Source organism: Gymnodraco acuticeps, unplaced genomic scaffold, assembly GCF_902827175.1.
Source record: "Gymnodraco acuticeps unplaced genomic scaffold, fGymAcu1.1, whole genome shotgun sequence".
NCBI lineage: Eukaryota > Metazoa > Chordata > Actinopteri > Perciformes > Bathydraconidae > Gymnodraco > Gymnodraco acuticeps.
The window spans coordinates 1815299-1835413 of NW_022990673.1; the positions used below are offsets into that span (position 1 = coordinate 1815299).

Below are 20115 nucleotides of genomic sequence, written 5' to 3' on the forward strand. Positions count from 1 at the left end.
CTCCCCCTCCGTGACGGAGTGAACTCCGTGGAGTGACACATGAGGCTCCTCCTGTCAGATGGAGGGAGTAAATACAGCAGCAAGCTTTGGGACAAACTCCCCTCTCTCCGGCAGAAACAGGAAATGCGTAACTGTATGTAGGCCTAACAACGGTTTCAAATCAGCATCTCTTTGACACAAAATGTAAATGAATAACTCAAATAAAACTCCAAACATCTTTAATTGTGTTACTTTTTTGTAAAGCTCTTTTAGTTTTAAACGTGATGTTTATAAGCTTCTTAGTTTTTGCAATAGTCTGTAAATATATACAACTTTATACTTATACTTTTGACAGTTTCTGCGGCCGCAGAGGTGCTGCTTTTGGGTTCATCTGGCTTCGCTGCTTCTATGATTGATGAAGGTCCAGGCTCCGGAGATGTGGATGTCAGGGATATGACCTTCCAGTTGTTAAATTTAAGTTTAGATTGACTGTATTTAGTTTTCTTCTGCGCTGGTTCTTCTGACATGTTTGCAAGTGTATATATTATTTCTAGGTTAACGACTGACACACACAGAACAACGTAACAAATAAAGTAAACAACGTAACAAATAAACAAATCTAAGCTTTTTTATTGGTTGTAATTTACATGGATACATTTGAATGGTGTGACAATGTCCTATTTGATTGGGTTAAAATGTACATATTCTTCCTGTTATGTCTGCCTGCTTTATTTTACCTAATGCAAAGTGACCTGCTCCATCGAAATCAGTCGCATTGACCCGAAGACACATTTTGATTCCTAGCTTTCTAATGATATCAGGATTGTTTTTGTACTCCAAATATTAAGCAAAATATGTCACATGAAGATATTTCCGTTTGGATTACTGCACTCACGAGAAAACACCGGCTGTTGTTATGCCTGCTGTGACGTTAAATTACTCCATTCTCCGCTTGTAATTATGCTGAAGCTTCAAAGTTGTAGGCAGGGGCGGCGGGTGCTGTAGGCTAGAGAAGGCTAAGCCTTCCCAAATATTTGTATCACTGCATCCTGGTAAAATACAAATATAATGTATAATGTCTGTGTCTTTGACATTAGCGCTGCTAGCCACCTGTGCCCTGTACTACGAAGCCAGTTCAACAGACCCTGGATATGTTTGAGTAACAAACTAACTAACAACAACAAACTAACAAACGAGATCTCGCTAAGCGGTCCTACGGCGCTGGTTATCAGCTCGGTAAATCAAGCCAGGGTTTCTCTCACCAGCTGAGAGCGCGTTCACGTGAAAGGGGCGGGGTTAGCTACATTTGACCAATCACAAACAGGGACAAGTGTAGCCTACTGACAGCGCAACATCATACTTCATTAATGAAAAGTAAACTAATATTAGACAAATATGAGCTTTAAACATCCATGACTTAAACATATAATCCAGAATACAAGCCACAGAGTTGCTGCAAGGAGAATACAGAACAACTGGTTAAAAAATAACTACTGAGTGTTTGAAAGCGTATAGTTTTATGATATCACTGCCCCGTCTAAGACACGAGTGGATCTGACTTTAATTACATTTGACTCGAGTGTTTCGTCAACATAATGTGTTGCTTAAAATAATACTTCTGCATACAGTATGTGACAATGTGAGTGTTGCACGGCCAGATACGGCTGGAGAAGCTGACTCAGATAAGGAAATATATGATATTATATGATCGATGATCTGATTGATGATGTAATATGAATGATAAGTGCGACACGTCGGCGTCTTCTCTGCATACGGCAGTTTAAACTGTATTTCCTTTATCCTGTAATATGACTTGAGAGATTTAAACTCCGCACACTGAGTTGATCTCTTTTCTATAGACGCCGGAGGCGGGCAGCGTCAGGTAAAAAAAGTTATTTAGCCTTCCCAAACCTGAGCCTCACGCGCCGCCTATGGTTGTAGGCCTATTTATCATCTGAATTTGCCGAAACAAGTTTAATATTCTGAAAGCCAAGACTTTGCTTATTTGAAATCAGATAAAAACAAACTGTAACGGACCCTGCCGTGTTATCTATGATTACTATGCCTTACATTCATAATTTCAGCGGGAGTGAGGGGGGGCGGCGCTGAGGAACAGCAGAGTGGCGAGAGCTGTCATCTTCCCTTTACAAGCTTCAAACATGCCTGTAGCTAATGAGATTGAAATAACAATCAAAAATAACAAAATATACACAGCTAGATCAGATTGCGTTTTAGATGCGACTTTAGAGAAGAGGGGAATTATTGAAACGGGATTTGTACAGTTTTCCGCGGCACAGTTTCATGGAAACACATCAGCTTTTGGACGACAGTCAATATGGATTCAGGAAAGATAGATCAACATCTATGGCACTAATGGAATTAAGTGAGGAAATAGCAAACTGCATGGACAATAAAAAACAAGCAGTGGGAATATTTATAGACTTACAAAAAGCATTTGACACCATAGATCACAACATTTTACTGATAAAACTGGAACGGTATGGCATCAGAGGGGTGGGATTAAACTGGGAGAGAGATTATTTAAGCAACAGACAACAATTTGTTGAATTTGTTGAAAACATAAAACAAATCCACAGATACAATTAATACTAGATAACATACACATAGAAAGAGTATATGAAATGAAGTTCCTTGGTGTGGTTTTAGACCACAAAATCAGCTGGAAACCTCATATCACTCATGTAAAAGCAAAACTGGCTAAAACTATCGCAATATTGGGAAAAGCCAGATACATTCTGGACTATAACTCATTGCATACTCTATATAACACACTAATATTGCCATATCTGATTTACTGTGTGGAGATTTGGGGAAACACGTACAAAACCAACCTACAGCCGTTATGCACATTACAAAAAAGGGCTATAAGAGTTATCAATAATGTTGGATATCTTGAACACACTAATGTATTATTTTTGAAGTCACACATATTGAAGTTCATTGATCTGGTTAAATTTAAAACGGCACAAATCATGTACAGAGCCAGACATAATCTACTTCCTAGGAAATTAAAAACATTGTTCATAAACAGAGAAGGTGGGTATAATTTGAGAGGAAACCTACATTTTAAACAACTCAAGGTCAGAACAACTCTGAGAAGTACGAGTATAACAATCTGTGGGGTGATTTTATGGAATGGTTTGGAGCAGGAGTTAAAACAAAGCACAAGCATAATTCAGTTTAAAAGGATGTACAGAAACACTTTTTTGGAAAAATAGGAGAATGAAGAAAGGTGATTGAAGACAAGAAATTATTGTATATGTATAAATGTAAATCTAAGTAGGAATAACTTGCATAATGATTTAAAGGACAATCATTGATCAAGTAAGGGGTGGGAATTAATAAGCATTTGCTTCCTCCTACTCCCTTTCGGACACATATGATTTATTATTATTAATATGACTTTGAGACTTTTTTAGTTTTTTTTGTTGAATATACAAATATTACCATGAATGTGGATAAATACTGTATTATAACAATATGGTATTCTGTTTTTCACATTTGTTATTTTTTATTTGTTATTTTTGAATCTGTTCGAAATAAAGACTGAAAAGAAAAAAAAATGTTTTTAAAAATCTGCTGCTAAGAAAATGTGGGGCAGGGCTGAAAAGTGGGGGGGCCAATGGCCCCCTGGCCCCCCCGCTTCCGGCGCCCTTGCCCTGTAGGCCTGTTCGTTGTTGTCCCTGATGAGTCCCACCACTGTTGTATCGTCCGCGTACTTTATGATGTGGTTGGTACTGAACCTGGAGCATAAAGCGCTATTGATAAAAGTAGTAGTTAAAGCCTTAACGATACCCATCCCTATGTGGATGTCAGTTTTACACACATTCTGAGGCCGCCGTGCCTATGTTTTTTGTTTTCACTGCTAATTTATGTTTATGTTCTATTAGTGCATTAAAAAATCATTAAAATCATTAATGAAGTTTCAGCTCAGACCCCACGCTTAATATGTCTCCCCCTGGCCCACCTACATTTCTCCAGGCCCACCCACACAATAATTCCTGGCTACGCCACTGCATTAAACAGTTACACAACATAACATAAATAATATCGATAGCAGCGTCCCTAGCAACCACCTTGGTAACAATGAAAACGTTATGGACTCAATTTCCTGAAGTAATCTTCGTAATAACTAGCAAGCTAAAGACCATGTACATCCACTGCACACATAATCTGAAATAACAACTCATATTTCTCGCATCAAATGACATCAAAAACGCATTTTAATGGCCAAACTAACTTTAAAATAGGCATTTTCCATCGAGAATAAAACGAAGTTCGGCCATGTTTTTTTTTCTGCAGGGAGAAATTTGAAGATCACGTGACGTCAAACACAGCACATGGTGTAGTCCAAACGATAGCTAGGGAGTCTGGGTAGTGTAGTGTCTTCTGCCATCCTTTACTCCGAAAAAATATTTGTTTCTCCGAATCGAAGGGGAAAAATACAAAAGCATTGCACACAATTTAAACCAATCAATGTTGTGTAATTAACAAGGATAATCTGGTGTTTTTTAGTCGATGAGTAGTGCAGATATCACTGTAAAATCAATCGACAGTAAGGGGAATACTTACTTCCGGGTGTACAATTCTCCGTTATCCAATGAGAATGGACGCTCACATTGCCTTTAAGGGCAGCCGACACAAACGAATGCTGTGCTTCCATGAGCGTCCATAGAAGCATATGGACATCCCGGAAAGCTGAAAATGGACGCTAAGGGCCCCCCCCCCTTGCGTTGAAAATGGACGCTAAGCCCCCCCACTTGCGTTGGAAAAAGCCGACAGGGGACTTGACATAACGTCAACATAGGCCGACCTGGGAGTGAGGATGTGTTGCTAAAGTAGCTACCGTTAGCAAACCCATGAATTCATGGTTTTTACTAACCGGTATCAGTATGTTGTTATTTCGGCATAATTTTGAAACGTGTATTACAATTAAATCACGGTAAAATATGGGGACCTCCGTGGGGACTTCCGGTGTTGTGTCAAATTATGCACCCCCGTCGTGAAATGCACCCCTTGACACGGGAACGCGCACTTTAACGTATAGTCCGCTATTCTATGTTGTCTTTTTGATGGTTGGGTTATTGAATCCTGGATTTTGCATTCATTCGTCACTTATTTTTCAGTTAATTTTTTATTTAATTTTTTATTTAATATATGTTTTTATTTAATTGTGACGTCCTGTCTGTATACTTGTGCTTGTACTTGTGCTTTACAATGTATTGTTTATTTTTACATCAAGTGCTTGAGGGTGGGATTAATAGAAACATCTTTATTTTGGGGGGTGCTTTTCAATCAATCAATCAATCAATGTTTATTTATATAGCCCAATATCACAAATGTTACATTTGTCTCAGTGGACTTTACAGTTTGTACAAAATATCAGTATGACAATACTTTTTATATCAGTGGCCTGGTTGCCACGATATGCACCCCTTGCTATCTCTGACAATAAACGTGTCACATACATGAAACTTGCTTCATTTATTGGTACTAGTCCTACAACTATCCCCTTAAAAGTGCTTGAGGGTGGGATTAATAGAAGCATCTTTTTTGGGGGGGTGCTTTTTACGGCAGGCTAGGGGGTGCATTTCACGACGGGGGTGCATCATTTGACACAACACCGGCAACAATCTTGATTCTGATTGGCCAGAAGACTCGAAAAAACATCAGCAAAGATGTTTTCAAAACCGTTTATGGTCTCCGGTACTTCCAGTCCACAACCTACTGCATGCACAGCGTTAAAAAATTGGGCCTTCAAAATGAAAGTTTGACTTTTTTCCCAAAAAAAAAAAAAGATTCTTCTTTTTCCAATTTGTTTTCTTCACTCACACATCTGCGACCCACTCTAAAAGGGCACTGCTGTAGTGTTTTGTGAAATGCTGTAATGTTTTGTGAAATGCTGTGGTGTTTTGTGAAATGATGTAGTGTTTTGTGAAATTCTGTATCGTTTTCTGAAATGCTGTTTTAAAAAAATAAATAAACTATTTTGATAAAATAAAAGAAGAATAAGAGAATGCATTTGCATATAAATATGTTTTAAGAGGTAATTCAAGTCCCAAATCCATTGAAAGCACATTTACAATGGGTGTTAAAGAGATAATTAAAAGCGGGGATGTTGTGCCAGTATCAGAGAGTGGGGGGCCCTTGCAAATAATGATGGGGTCGAATAATTGTTTACTGTGTTAGAGTAAGCTTCGTCAGTGTTAAAACTTCTATCTCTACTCGTCAGACTGGCTGATATGGGCATTGTGTTGTAACAGAGCCGTAAGGGACAGGCATGGTGCATGGTGTGACAGCTTCGCTGTTTTATGATTGGTTACATTTCAGAAAGGCTACAGCTCTAAAGATCCCACAGTCACTTGTTAGACCAATGAGAGTGGAACGTTGGCACCCGGTCCCGCCTCTTTTGCCATCCTAACCAATCAGTGTTGAGCAGGAGAGTGGCTGACCGCCCACCTAGAATCGCTCACCTATCGCAGAGAAGGGGCGATCAGGAATCGATGCAGAGTTTCCCCACATGCATTTCCCTGCGGTTAGCGGTAGTTTAATTCAAAAGTGAGCCAGATACTTTTAGTTTAGAGATCGTGCACCTTTGGATCTGATCTCTCCAGAAACGATGGATCCGCTTTTGTATTTAGCCGGTCTGGTCGTTCTTTTTCTGCTGTGGATCAAAGTAAAAGGTCTAGATTACGTGATCGTTCACCAGAGGTGGATATTTGTGTGTCTGTTCCTGCTGCCGCTCTCCGTTATATTTGATGTGTATTACTATGTGCGGGTATGGATTATTTTCAAGATGTGCTCTGCGCCCAAACTGCACGACCAGCGAGTGAGAGACATCCAGAGACAGGTGAGCCGTCTCATCCTCTGTGACTGTGTGTTTGTGCACAGGTGCGTGTGGTAAAATAATCATTACTATGGTCTTAACATATTCCATTACAGGTCACAGTCCTGAATTGGCTTATTGTCTCTTAATTGACTCAATTAGAAGTACAGAAATATCATCAGTAATATTTACTTCATCTATCAAAAGAAAAAGTACTCCAAATGTCTCTTTTCTCAGTAGTATGACATATTATTCTGTTTTTATCACCAATATATAAATGTCACATCACTTTAAGGTTTGTCAAACTGGAGCCAATTTTATTAACTTTTTCAAAAACTGGAGATGTGTTGTGTATTACAGCATCATATCATATTAGCTTATCATGGGTGTGTATATAAAATGTAGATAGAAAGTATGGGTGCTAAATAAATGCAGAACAGTAAAAAGTAAAATATTTTCCTCCAAAATGAAGTGGAGTAGCGTAAAATGGAAATACAAGTGTGTCAACACATTTTGCATTCCACCACAAGGATATGTGTTATCAGTGGTTTTGAAAAAAGAAAAAAACACCAAAAGTCACGGGAGGTTACAGCAACAGAGATTCAATTAAATTACCTAAACTGAGTTTTCTTAATCACCTTTATTGGTCAAGCATTGCTCTCACTCTACTCACTAACAAAGACTGCAGCTAGTAACAAGGACCACAAAGCTGGACAAGGTGACGAATAGACAAGTATACCCCATACCATTCCAATACTATACCAGTCATGTATAGTGGTATCTAAATTAGGAGTAGGCTATCATTGACATGTTCAACAGGGGTTTATAATTATAGTGTTTATAGACTGTTTTCAATTAAACATGGAAGCTAGGACACTTTGTTGGCAGGGCATTGTGATGTAAGAATCCATGGCTTTATCTCTGTTATCTTATCAATCAATTATTACACAACAAGTGTTTCATGCACTTACTCATTTACCTGCTTTTATGCAACTGGAGGATGTATTACTTCTAATGCACACAGTATCAAACATTTAGTTTGAACATGCTTGTACTAAATTATCGTAACATACATTTGATTTATTCATTTGATTTATTTAACACCAATATACAGGGCCGGAATGCTCTCTTATTAAACACTGAGAGCTATGGCTGTCACAACATATTGGTAATGCTGTGTATCCCCTATGTGTTTGTCTCTGTTTCATGTCTTATGACACATTTCAGGTGCGCGAGTGGAAGAAGGAAGGCAGTAAGAAATACATGTGTACAGGTCGCCCAGGCTGGCTCACAGTTTCTCTCAGAGTTGGGAAGTACAAGAAAACACATAAGAACATCATGATCAACATGATGGATATTCTGGAGGTGGACACCAAGAAGCAGGTAGGAGGATTCGACAGAATTTGTGTCTCTAACGTCAGCATGCTAACACTGCTAAACTGTTGAATGGTGAACATGGTAAACATTATATCTGCTAAACATCTACAAACTCAAAGTTCCACTTTGCTTCAGTATAGCAAGAAGCTACTCACACAAAGAGGGACATCACCTTAACTGAACAATAAAGACAAGGACGCAAAACATAATTTGAAGGGATGCTCTGCCTAATCCTTTTAAAGTATTCTACTATTTTCTTCCAAAATACATTTGGCTAGCCTGGGGGTTTGTTTTAAACCTCTGTGATCGTCCGACTTCAACTGTTTTTGGCCACATACATTTTCTGTAAATTATTGATACCATGTTCCCAGATCTCAGCATTTAACCGGTGTTTTTATTAATAACCAATAGAACGGATCAAAACGTCAATTTTCCTAAACAACAGAATAAGTTATTTGCTGATGGTTTCTAAAAACGACATAATCTTTGTTGTAGGGTAGCTTATCTACGACAGGTGCAAGTTGTGAAACAGTCACTTTTTTAGTAGTCATTTTTTATACAATATATTCTTTCTTTTTTGGGGGGAGGACAGTATGAACAAAAAAAAATTGTAATTATTCACTTTTCAAGCTACTACTCATTAAAATGTGAGCTGGATGTTTGTTGTCAGCCTGATGGGGTTTTCTTTACTCAAGTGATCTTTGTTTTTTAGGTGGTGAGGGTTGAGCCGTTGGCCAACATGGGTCAGGTGACCGCTCTGCTCACCTCGATTGGCTGGACACTGCCAGTGCTGCCCGAGCTCGATGACCTCACTGTGGGTATGTTATTTGTAAACTGTGAATTATTTTCTGGAGAACCATCAGAGAGCGGCATCATCTGTGATCGGTTTCTAGAAATAGAGGCACTGTTGATTTCCACCGCTCATTGTTCCGTGAGGCAGATGCTGCATCTCCTCCATCAATCACTGCATCCTGTTTAGAGCAGCAACGACTTCTCTAATCGTGTTAGAGGATTGATGCTGTCGCTCAAAGATGAAACTGGGAGGAAATGGCTGCAGCTTTCGAAGCACCCCTGGATCGAGTTTCATATTGGATTTCCTGATGCTATAAACTGTGTATCAACAATCTAATGTTTTTCCATCAGGCCGCGGTACATTCATTTATCCTGATGTTCAACCAGGCACATACTGTACAAACTCAATCCCAGCCAGCTACGCTAGTCTCTGCTTTTGTGTTTGCCTGCTGTTGTTTCTCACCTGGCTAGATATTGAATTACCAAGAATAAATATTTTATTCTCTCTCCTCTCTCAGGTGGTTTGGTGATGGGTACAGGCATTGAGTCATCCTCTCACATTTACGGGCTGTTTCAGCACATCTGTGTCGCATTTGAGCTGGTTCTAGCTGATGGCAGCTTAGTACGCTGCACTGAGGTGAGTATTGGATGTACTTCTGACTCCAGGGCTGCAGTAGAAAGTCACAAGACTTATGTCCTATGTCTTTTACGGATTTATTTTCCTTGACGGTACTTACAAAGTTAGGATATATAGTTATACGACAGAATTCGCTTTTGACGTGGGTCTGCCATGTTGAAACTACATGCTCAGAAGATGAACTACTAAAAGTGCATCTTGAAAATATATCATGATCCTTGTTGATGTTTGTTTTCCTGAACAACCAAATAGTGTCACTTTTAAATGTTGCTGCCACAAGGAATTTTGGGCATGATCGCTTTTTCTTACGTTCCAATGTATCCTAGGGCTAAAGAAAAGAAAAAAGGAAACATTAAACCACCTTTTATTGGCTTTAAGATAATTCAATCAGATCTTATCATGGCTCCCACTTGGATACTTGAATGCCATTTCAGTCAGTTAGTTAACCTTCATAAGCAAAATTATTTGACTGCTGCCAGAAGTCTCACATTCAACCAGGTCACCTTGGTAACATCACCATCACCACATAATTATCTACTTCTTTAGCAGGAACGTTACTTTTAATTGTTGTTATATATAATCATTGGTTCGTCGTGGCAAAAAATCACCAAAATACAATTTTACATAACTATTGACTCCTGAAAATACTCACTGGGTTTCATTTTGTTCTGTGCTGTTTGTTATTAAGCTTTCTTCCTGTGTCATATGAACACGCCATTGCCATGTTTCTCATATTCAATTATTCTGTTACAGTTGTTGGGGAATATTTTCCAAGGCCCATAACTTTGACCCAGTTTATCAGTTCAAACTGTCCTGACTGAGCACACGCACCTCGTAACCTTGGCTGCTGTGCTCTCAGTGTTCTGTCTCCCTGTTCCTGCCTGTTGGCGTCAGCTGATAGAGGTGTTATGATTCTATGTTCCTGCCTGTTGGCGTCAGCTGATAGAGGTGTTATGATTCTATGTTCCTGCCTGTTGACGTCAGCTGATAGAGGTGTTATGATTCTATCTTGTTATGCAGCATGTTGATGATGCTCTCGGAACTAGCTAAATACATGGGTCTGGGGTAGAGTTCTTCAGAATTGACGTGGCAACTCTACCGTGCAGTCAGATCGTGGCTGCTGTGACTTGTGATGTGAATTCTCCGGCCGAAGCTCCAAATAAACCATCAGTGTTTGACATCAAAGCTTCTGCTCTCCCCGTGTCTCCTTCCTGAGTCGGTGACTCCCACTACATTGCTACACAGAAGTTTCCCTTACAACAGTAAACTCTGTAGAAATGCTTGAATGGAAGACATCTTGAGCAGGAAAAAAGTGAAAGACTGTTCCTTGCCCTCCCCCCACCAAAAAGAAAACAAAAGGACATAACTGCTGTCCACTTTTCTGACCCTCACTTCCACTAATAATTCTCAGCCAGTCCCTAGGGCCTAACCTAATGCTGTGAGGTCTGCTAATGGTTTTGTCAAAGCCATCATGCTTGGCCTAACATTAGAATCCCAGAGAGCCGAGACCACATTCATAACCACAAATGTACCATAGACATGTTAGCAGTATGTTCTTGTCAAAAACGACATTGTTCTGTCACATAGGAGGAAAACACTGACCTGTTCCACGCCGTCCCCTGGTCCTGTGGGACTTTGGGATTCCTGGTTGCAGCTGAGATTAAAATAGTCCCCGCTAAAGCCTGGGTGAAGCTGAGCTATGAGCCGGTCAGAGGCCTGGAGAACATCTGTAAACGCTTCACTGAAGCATCGGAGAACAAGCAGAACACGTTTGTAGAGGGCCTCCAGTACTCTCTGGATAGCGCTGTCATCATGACTGGAACCATGACAGACCACGCTGAGCCTGATAAGGTAAGGTGTTTGTTAGCATTAATTTGACTCATTTTCACATGTTTTATGACATTTAACCTTCCTTTTTTCTCTCTTACTTCAGATTAATAGAATCGGCCTGCACTTTAAACCCTGGTTCTTCAAACACGTGGCGAGCTACCTTAAAAAGGACACCGCTGGAGTTGAATATGTCCCTCTGAGACAGTACTATCATAGACACACCCGTAGCATCTTCTGGGAGCTTCAGGTACTCACAACATCACACACACACACACACACACACACACACACACACACACACACACACACACACACACACACACACACACACACACACACACACACACACACACACACACACACACACACACACACACACACACACACACACACAAAATTCCACTCTCTTTCATATCCAGTGTCCATTTATGTTTAGAAACATTGCTGTCACACACACACACACACACACACACACACACACACACACACACACAACCAGTTCCCATGACCCTTAGGATCACACTGAGTGCTGCAGGGATGATGTATTTTTATTGGGTGACCTTTCCCTGTTCACGATAGGGAGTTTTCCATTGGATTTTTGTACCGCATAGGCTCTGTGGCAAACAAAAGATTATGAAAATCAAGATAAGTGTGATGAGATGTTTGGAGCGCAAATTCATTTGCCAGAAGTAAAAAGCGTTAAAAAGACAATAAATAAACAACAAGCTCATTTTGCCTCTTGTTAGCAACCAAGGCTATTAAAAAAATAACAATTGCAGTAATTTCTTACGTATTTATGTTGTGGAGCAAAATGTGAAACTATCTCATGTGTTTATGTTACCCACATAACTTTATTCAGGCAACAAGCCAAACACACATAAAATAACCTGATGACTTAAAATCAAAAGGGAACCGGATATGCAGAAATGCTAACTCATTATCAGGTTCAAGGGCTTATTCCTGCAGCACTCACTCTCAGCTTTATTACACTCTAATGTTCTTTCTCTGTCATACACACACACACACACACACACACACACACACACACACACACACACACACACACACACACACACACACACACACACACACACACACACACACACACACACACACACACACACACACACACACACACACACACACACACACCATTAGCCATTAGTGAGATGGGCTTGGCATCCTTTGTTTACTGTAACAGTAAATTGTGTGATAAATTATGCATAGTATTGGTTTGACAGATACCTGCAGGGGCTTACTCTGGCCTTTGGTGTTTTTGAAAGGGTTTGGTAGACAGTGCAGAAGAAAATTGGAAAGAAAGAAGGCTGACCAATGCTTTGAATAAATCGACAATTTGTGATAGACATCATTAATGTGTGGGATGTTGAAATGTGAGTGTTTGGCACTAGGTGTGGGCGCCCTCTGTTGGAAAATAACAGGAGTGCAACTGGATTTTACTTCTCTCATCTTGAAAAAGGTTTAATGTAGAAATGCTATCATTATGCAGAAATTGTCTTAGCTAATATAACTGAAAATATTATTGATTGTCGTCCTCATTATCTCAAACCTGAGGTAAAGGGTTAATACAAAAAACATTCACACATTTCAATAAGCCAAGATAGGATCTTGAATGTCATTCTACACCCCAAAACACCCAAATATTAAATTTTCTCTTAATTCTTCACTTTTGAGAAACTGAAATCACCAAATGTTTGGCCTTTTTTGCCTAATAAATAACTACCATTTCCTCAAATTGTTTTGCTGATTGATTAATTGTTCCAGCACTAGTTAAAGCAACATGCATCACATAAGGGCATCCTCAGTATCATATTTAATCATTGTTGTTTATGTTGTGTCCTTTCTTCAGGATATTATTCCATTTGGTAACAACCCGATATTTCGCTGGGTTTTCGGATGGATGGTTCCTCCTAAGATCTCTCTGTTGAAGCTCACCCAGGGGGAGACCATCAGACGTCTTTATGAACAGCACCACGTGGTGCAGGACATGCTGGTACCCATGAAGAATCTGCAGGATGCCATCACGCGCTTCCACCAGGACATCGACGTAAGACTGATGAATGAAGCCTATTATTACCCGCTGTTTATAGTAATTAGTCCTGGTTAAACTCCTGCGTGTATTGTGTTATTCCAGGTGTACCCTCTGTGGCTGTGTCCCTTCCTGTTGCCTGCAGGCAGAGGGATGGTGCACCCCAAGGGTCAAGAGGACGAGTTGTACGTGGATATTGGGGCTTATGGAGAGCCAAGAGTCAAACACTTTGAAGCTAAAGCATCAACACGACAGCTGGAGAAGTTTGTTAGAGAAGTGCATGGGTAAGTCTAAACAAATACAGGAAATTTAGCATTTGCAAAAATAATTGTAGAGAATTAGGTAGGGATTCACTTTAGCCTTTTGAAATTAGTATTTTATTCACATAACATATAACAACAAACACTTGGTTGTATTGATCGTGACAAAAAACAAATTCAACTGCCTCAACACTTAAGGATCAAAATAAATAGGATTGTTTTCCCCACTTGCCTCTCAAGGCAGTTAATACATGTGCATTCTGTCTCCTGCAGGTTCCAGATGCTGTACGCAGATGTGTACATGGACCGAGAGGAGTTCTGGGAGATGTTTGATGGACGGCTGTATCACAAACTGAGAGAGGAACTGGGCTGTAAGGAGGCCTTCCCAGAGGTTTACGACAAAATCTGTAAATCTGCCCGACACTGACCCCGATCACTGTGTGACAGATACACTGAGGCAATGTCAACTCATATTTGGTGTGTCTCAACGGCTACAAAAAGTTGATTTAAACAAAGATACATTTTGGGCGAACTGCTATTTAAGCTAAATAATTACTTTTTTTTGTCTATGTCTTATATCAATGTGAAGCAAAAGCACAAGATTTGTAATGCTAACAATTATCGAATGTATTCTCCTTTTCCCTTTTTTTGTACAACCTTAAACAAAGGTTATCTTTTTTAACTTTTTTAAACATGTATGTTAGGCACTGTATAAACAACCTTTGTGTACATTACATTTATTTTTTATTTTTGTCTGTACACCATTCACTAACAGGTCAGCCTTAACTACAAGTGTCATACACTCAAAACATCACTTACTAATTATCTTTATACATACAATTAAATATATGTTTTCAAATAAAGATATACAGGGGAAAAGATGCCAAACAACTATATTGTCACTTATAGGACACCTATTTCTATATCATAATAATGTCATAGCACCAGGACTAAGGATTTAAAACTCTTATCTGTAATAAACATAATTCTCATGATTTAAAAAAAGATATGTCTGAAGTTCTTAGGGAACAATACCATGCTTCACTTCACTAGTATTAGGGACTCACAGCTGTCACCCAAACATTGTCAAGATTCACCCAGCACATTGTAAAACTTATATTTGTGTTCCTTTTGTATACTTCTGTATCCTTTAACATGGGATTGCATATAGTTAAATAAATGGATATTTCTTGACAATTATTTCCTTTGGTTTGAATAACTGAATAACTGGACAAGTAGGACACACTTACTTTTTTTGGATGTCATTGCTTTTTCTGTTTAATGTAAATAAATAAAAAATGCAATCTTTGATTATTAAAAAACTCATAGATCTTTTCAAAAGCTTCCATGTTATGTGACCTAAAGATTCCAACTTGGCATTATATGACACTACACCGCTCTCTTTATTTGATTTCAGTGCCTTCTCTATTTAATGTAAATGTAAAAAAATGCAACCGTTTTTTTATTTAAAACTGTTTTTTTTCAATAGCTTCTATATCATGAGACCTAAAGGCTCACTGTGGCGTTATATGACTACACTGGAATAAGACAGCTCTATTTCTATTGGATTTGAGTGCATTTTCCAATTACATACGAATATAGTTATTAATTTAGCTGTTTTAAATATAGTTATGTGAAGTACCTTGGGCTGCATGATTGTTTAAAGGTGTTATATCAATGAAGAAGAAGAAGATATACTTTGTTAATCTGAAATTGCTTTTATTACATTACACACACTGGTTGATAAGTGGAGATGAGTTTGAATGGTTTCCTGTAATATAACAAGAAACATGCAATATTGTTAATTAAGGTGTGAAGGTGCCTGCAGGAATGACCTCTCACACACTTTAAATTCCTCAAGGAGGGGTGACAGGGAAATAGTGTGTAGATATTCTAGCAGACCAATGGCCCCTCCCCACTGAATTTAGCTTAGCTTCCTTCAGCAGGTACATCTACTGTCAGATCGGAAGAACGTCTTAAACAAGCTGTACGGAAATATTGGAAACAGGTAGGCTGTACTTAAGAGTTAATGCAATAAAGTGATAGTCTGAAGTAACTGTTTAATTAAAGATTATAAGGGCTGGTGTCTGCAGCTAATGTTACAGTAACAGTTTGTAGCTAACTCTCGCTGAGTTAACTTCAGCAGACTGAGTTGCTTACATTAGCTGCTAACACACTAGTGAGTGCAGTTACAATATTGCCAACTACGCAGTGGTTTTACAGCATGCTTAGTAAATATCAATAGCTGGTGTTACTTTCGAGACTATTTGTTTCGCAAAGGTGACTTTGAGAGATTTGCTTCGTTTGTTAGTAACACGGGGAGCAGCTTTCGGTTACACTGTCGTATGTTTATAGCCTGCCAATTTTTAGTTGACTTCCTTTAATTAGCAGTTAGAAGTTTGTTTTAATGCGATGTGAACACATGCAGTTTCACTTCCCTACTGGTTTGATATAAGTCCACACAATGCGTACAGTCGAGACAATAACCCGCTTTATTTAGGGTACACCGTGTATGGCACTGAACGCAGCAATGAAAGAAATACAACACTAAACTGTAAGTTTTTTATTAGGGAAGTTGTTGCTGAACCAGTAGCAATATGTGTGCATTTCTTATCAAAAGGTGTGGATGAGTACACACACTTTCAGTCTGCATATCAGCAAGTGACTGGGTTTAACAACCCACTTTCACTTTTACCCAGTTTGCTCAGCTTACTTCATGTTTCTTTATTATTTACTTTACGGATAAATAAATATATGTTTAACAACAGAAAATATAAAGAAGATGTGCAATAAACCCCCAAAGACGCTTGATCGGGGGCACTCTCCAGGCAGGGTATATCTCTGTCCAATAGAGAAAGACATTTTGAAGGATGGGAAAAAGACAAAAGAAAAGATTGCAACCAATAGATACATACAAGCACACGTAATAAAATACTATATTCTTTGTTGGCAGTTTACACAGATAAGGATAACATTGCAAATATAAAAAACAACAGATTTTGTTGAATTGTGCAGCTGCTAATTTCAACCGACTATTCCATATCACTGAATGGAGAAGAAAGCATGTGTCCTTATTATCCTTATGATTATGTATGTGTGCAGAGGCTCTGACTGGAGTTAAGTATCGAGCATCGCTTGCCTTGCTGGACGCCGGTGTTTTTCTTGGAGATTACCGTGGAGTCCAGACCGGAGAGACTGAAGAGGAAGCATGTCCACTGACACGGAGCCCACGCTCACAGTCAAGCTGCTGCAGCTGGTGCTGCTCTCCTCCTACTGGGGGATGCAGATATGGGTCACCTTCATTTCAAGTTGGTACAACGCACACAGACACACGCATGATTAAAAATACAGTTGGAGATAAAGGCAAGGGATGTCATGCTATGAACCACACAATAATGAGTTATGGGTTCTTCCAGTTTGTCCCGATCATTTGAATCACACTGTGTGTTAAAGTACATCTCGGGATGCATTTACTCGAATTTAGATCTATCCACTTGGAACACCTAGCATGCTTTTTTATGCCAATTGTAAGCAGGACCACAGTTGTATCTGAGCAAACAATTTTTTCATGGTGGCTTTTTATGCCTCGGCCCTGACTTACTTTAGTTTGAGCTTGGTCCCCAATGACCAAAGGTCCACTTAAGTCATAGTTTTTTAATAAACTAAACCTTGTTTGTGTCATATTGTTCTTGTGGAAATAAGAGATTCCCAGCAGTGCTAATGACTTTTTTTTTCTGCTCAGGCTTTGTGATGGACAACCACCTGAATAGACACACTTATGGGTTTATCCAGAGTCGTCTTGTACCGTTCTACCTCCACTTGGGTTCAGCTTGTGCCTTCTTTAACCTCACTATCTACGCTGTGTATCATCCCAGCGACCTGCTGGACGAAAGAGAAGCATTTCAGGTGTGTTGCTTGTTCCAAAACATAAAATCACATAAAACCAATTTCTGAATATCTTTTTAATCTCTGACTCTTCTGTCCCCACCAGATCTTCATTTTCTTTGTGTCGGTGACAGTTTCAGCTGTCAACGCTCAGTGGTTTGGACAAATGACATCAGAGATCATGGCAGATATGCACCTGATCGAGCAGGCGTGCGGATTGGGACAGGACATCGGCTTGTCATCGAACCGCGAAGCTTACGCCAAGCTGTGTGAGACAGATGTGAAATACAGACACCTGAGCAGTCGCCTGTGGCTGTACAGACTGCTGTCCTCCCTCTGTAACCTCTGCTGCATCGGCTGCAACTTCTACAGTCTTTGTTACATGGCTGAGAACCTCAGCAAACTTTAAACTGACAGAGAGCAGCTGGACTGTTACATCTCTGCATAATAGTCACTCCCATTTCACCCCTATAAACTCAAGTCCTTCTATTTTTTGAATTGAAGCAATAAGTTATACATTTAATACTTATATCTTTCTCTCTCTGCCTTTAAGTTATGAGGTAAAAAGTAAGGTAAGCTTCATGTGCCTTGGGGATTCATATAATGCATATAGTGCAGCTGCCAATAAAATCAGGGTCACTGAAGCTGCATGTCTCTGCTAAAGGTTGTAGGAAAACAAATCAGTTGCAATGAGTAATGCCTCACCTTTCACCTAGTTTAGCTGCGGCGGCTGACTGCCTTGATATTTCCCTTCACCAATATAAATGTGGTACCTTTCAGGAACCTGGAACATGAGGGACGTTTAAAAAGACCTTGTAATGCAGCACCAGACACCTTTTGAGAAAATAAATAGCCAAATATGTTGCATCCTTTTTATCTTATTTAGCAAAAGAGAGGCACATTTATGTCATGCGGCTCGGTCCTGCTCCTCCTGTTTGGGTGCGGTTTGAAAACGTAACGGTGTAGTGGCGCAGGTTTGTCTGGCTCAACTGAAGAGCCGCCATAAAGGGAAATGTTACCTATCTTTAGCTCTCCTAGCTGCTTGCTGCTAGAAAGAGAAGGGTTCAAACCTTTTTATTATGTGGTATTACTGCTTTAGACCAACACACTTGCACCAAAGGTTATTTATTTGTTTATTGGAATTTGGATTTGTTGGTGTTTATCAAATGTTTCAGTGTATTGCTTTGTAAATTATGCATTGGTGTAAATGCCATACGTTTTTTTGGGTTGCCGCACAGGTTAGTCTAGTTTTGTTGAGACTTGCTGAGATGATGTGGGTCTATTTCAACCAAATACCTGTAGTGATAATAATAATAATAGTATGGAGATCCCAGAAAAACTTAGTGGGAATTATTTTCTGAACTTCTTTTTCTTTCCTCTACAATACCACTTTGCGTTCCTTCTAGGGCTCTTTAGAAATGACCTGAATTACATCTCTGCACTCAGCCCTTCTAACTAATAAACCCAGCCTCCACTGATCATATCTTTATATATACTGGTGAAGGAATTTTAAAGATTTACAAAGCCCTCGGGTATTTATCTTTAATTCCTCAAGTGTGTTTAGCTTTGTTCTCGAACCACTCCACATAGCGTGAGTCTGAATATGTTTGAACAGCTGTGGGGAAAATGATGCAGCCATGATAAGAATTGAAGCCAAATCCTTTTTTTTTATTAGTAGTACTGGCACATGAGTGTTCTGTGCTGTTCACTTCTCAGGTGTCACCACTTTTTTTTTTGTCAAAGCTTGAATATCTTTCTATCATGTTTGTTTTGTGCACAGATCTCTGGTCTAATGATGTAAACAAAGCTCTCCATGTATGATGAACTCTCCTTGTTGTACCTGCTTAGGTTCTTCTATCGATTTGTCCTGTTTTTCTAGTGTTTTATGCGTAAACAATGCAATATTTACTGATTTTAAACTGTACACATCCTTTTTTATTGTTTCCCGTTAACTCACCCAGTTTCAATTAATATAACATTTGAATGCGAATCAATTGACAGTTTTGTGCAGAACACAAAAGCTATATATTTTTTAAGTTTCGAAGATATTTTTCTTTTAATCCTTGGACACTTATGCCAGTTTCTTCATGTATTTGTGGTAATGGGTTATGTTGTGTAATGCTGAATGTAAGTCGAGTAAAGCAGTACGGCACAGTGGAAACACGGTATAAGTAACTTAAAGACCAGTGAGGACAGACACCATGAGCTGTAATTAATGTATGATATTAGGTTTGTTTCATAAATGCCTTGAAATGGTTTCAATTATTTTTGTTGTGTTCAAATATGTCCTGTTTGGTGCTTTACCCATTTTAATGTTTATTCATTTGAAATATTGCCTCGGGCAAAACTGACTAAATTAACACAGATTCTTCTATGTAGCTGTAGCTCAGTTTTTCAGTATGCTACACTAAAAAAAAGCCAGTTATTAAGATTACATTTAGGATGTTAAGCTTTAAATCTT

The 20115-nt window shown here is 39.1% G+C and overlaps 2 protein-coding genes across 2 annotated transcripts; both read left to right on the forward strand.

Moving 5' to 3' along the window:
* Window positions 1–6496: 6496 nt before the first annotated feature.
* On the forward strand, window positions 6497–15105 carry dhcr24 (24-dehydrocholesterol reductase). Its single transcript, XM_034230066.1, has 9 exons — window positions 6497–6850; window positions 8054–8209; window positions 8916–9021; window positions 9514–9632; window positions 11220–11483; window positions 11566–11709; window positions 13330–13527; window positions 13615–13793; window positions 14043–15105. Exons 1-9 carry the CDS (start codon window positions 6620–6622, stop codon window positions 14194–14196), a joined length of 1551 nt encoding a protein of 516 aa, XP_034085957.1. The 5' UTR covers window positions 6497–6619; the 3' UTR covers window positions 14197–15105.
* Window positions 15106–15639: 534 nt separating this feature from the next.
* On the forward strand, window positions 15640–19919 carry si:ch211-121a2.4 (transmembrane protein 205). Its single transcript, XM_034229685.1, has 4 exons — window positions 15640–15777; window positions 16872–17077; window positions 17512–17675; window positions 17761–19919. The coding sequence occupies exons 2-4, from the start codon at window positions 16978–16980 to the stop codon at window positions 18061–18063; spliced, it is 567 nt and encodes a 188-aa protein (XP_034085576.1). The 5' UTR covers window positions 15640–15777; window positions 16872–16977; the 3' UTR covers window positions 18064–19919.
* Window positions 19920–20115: the final 196 nt, after the last annotated feature.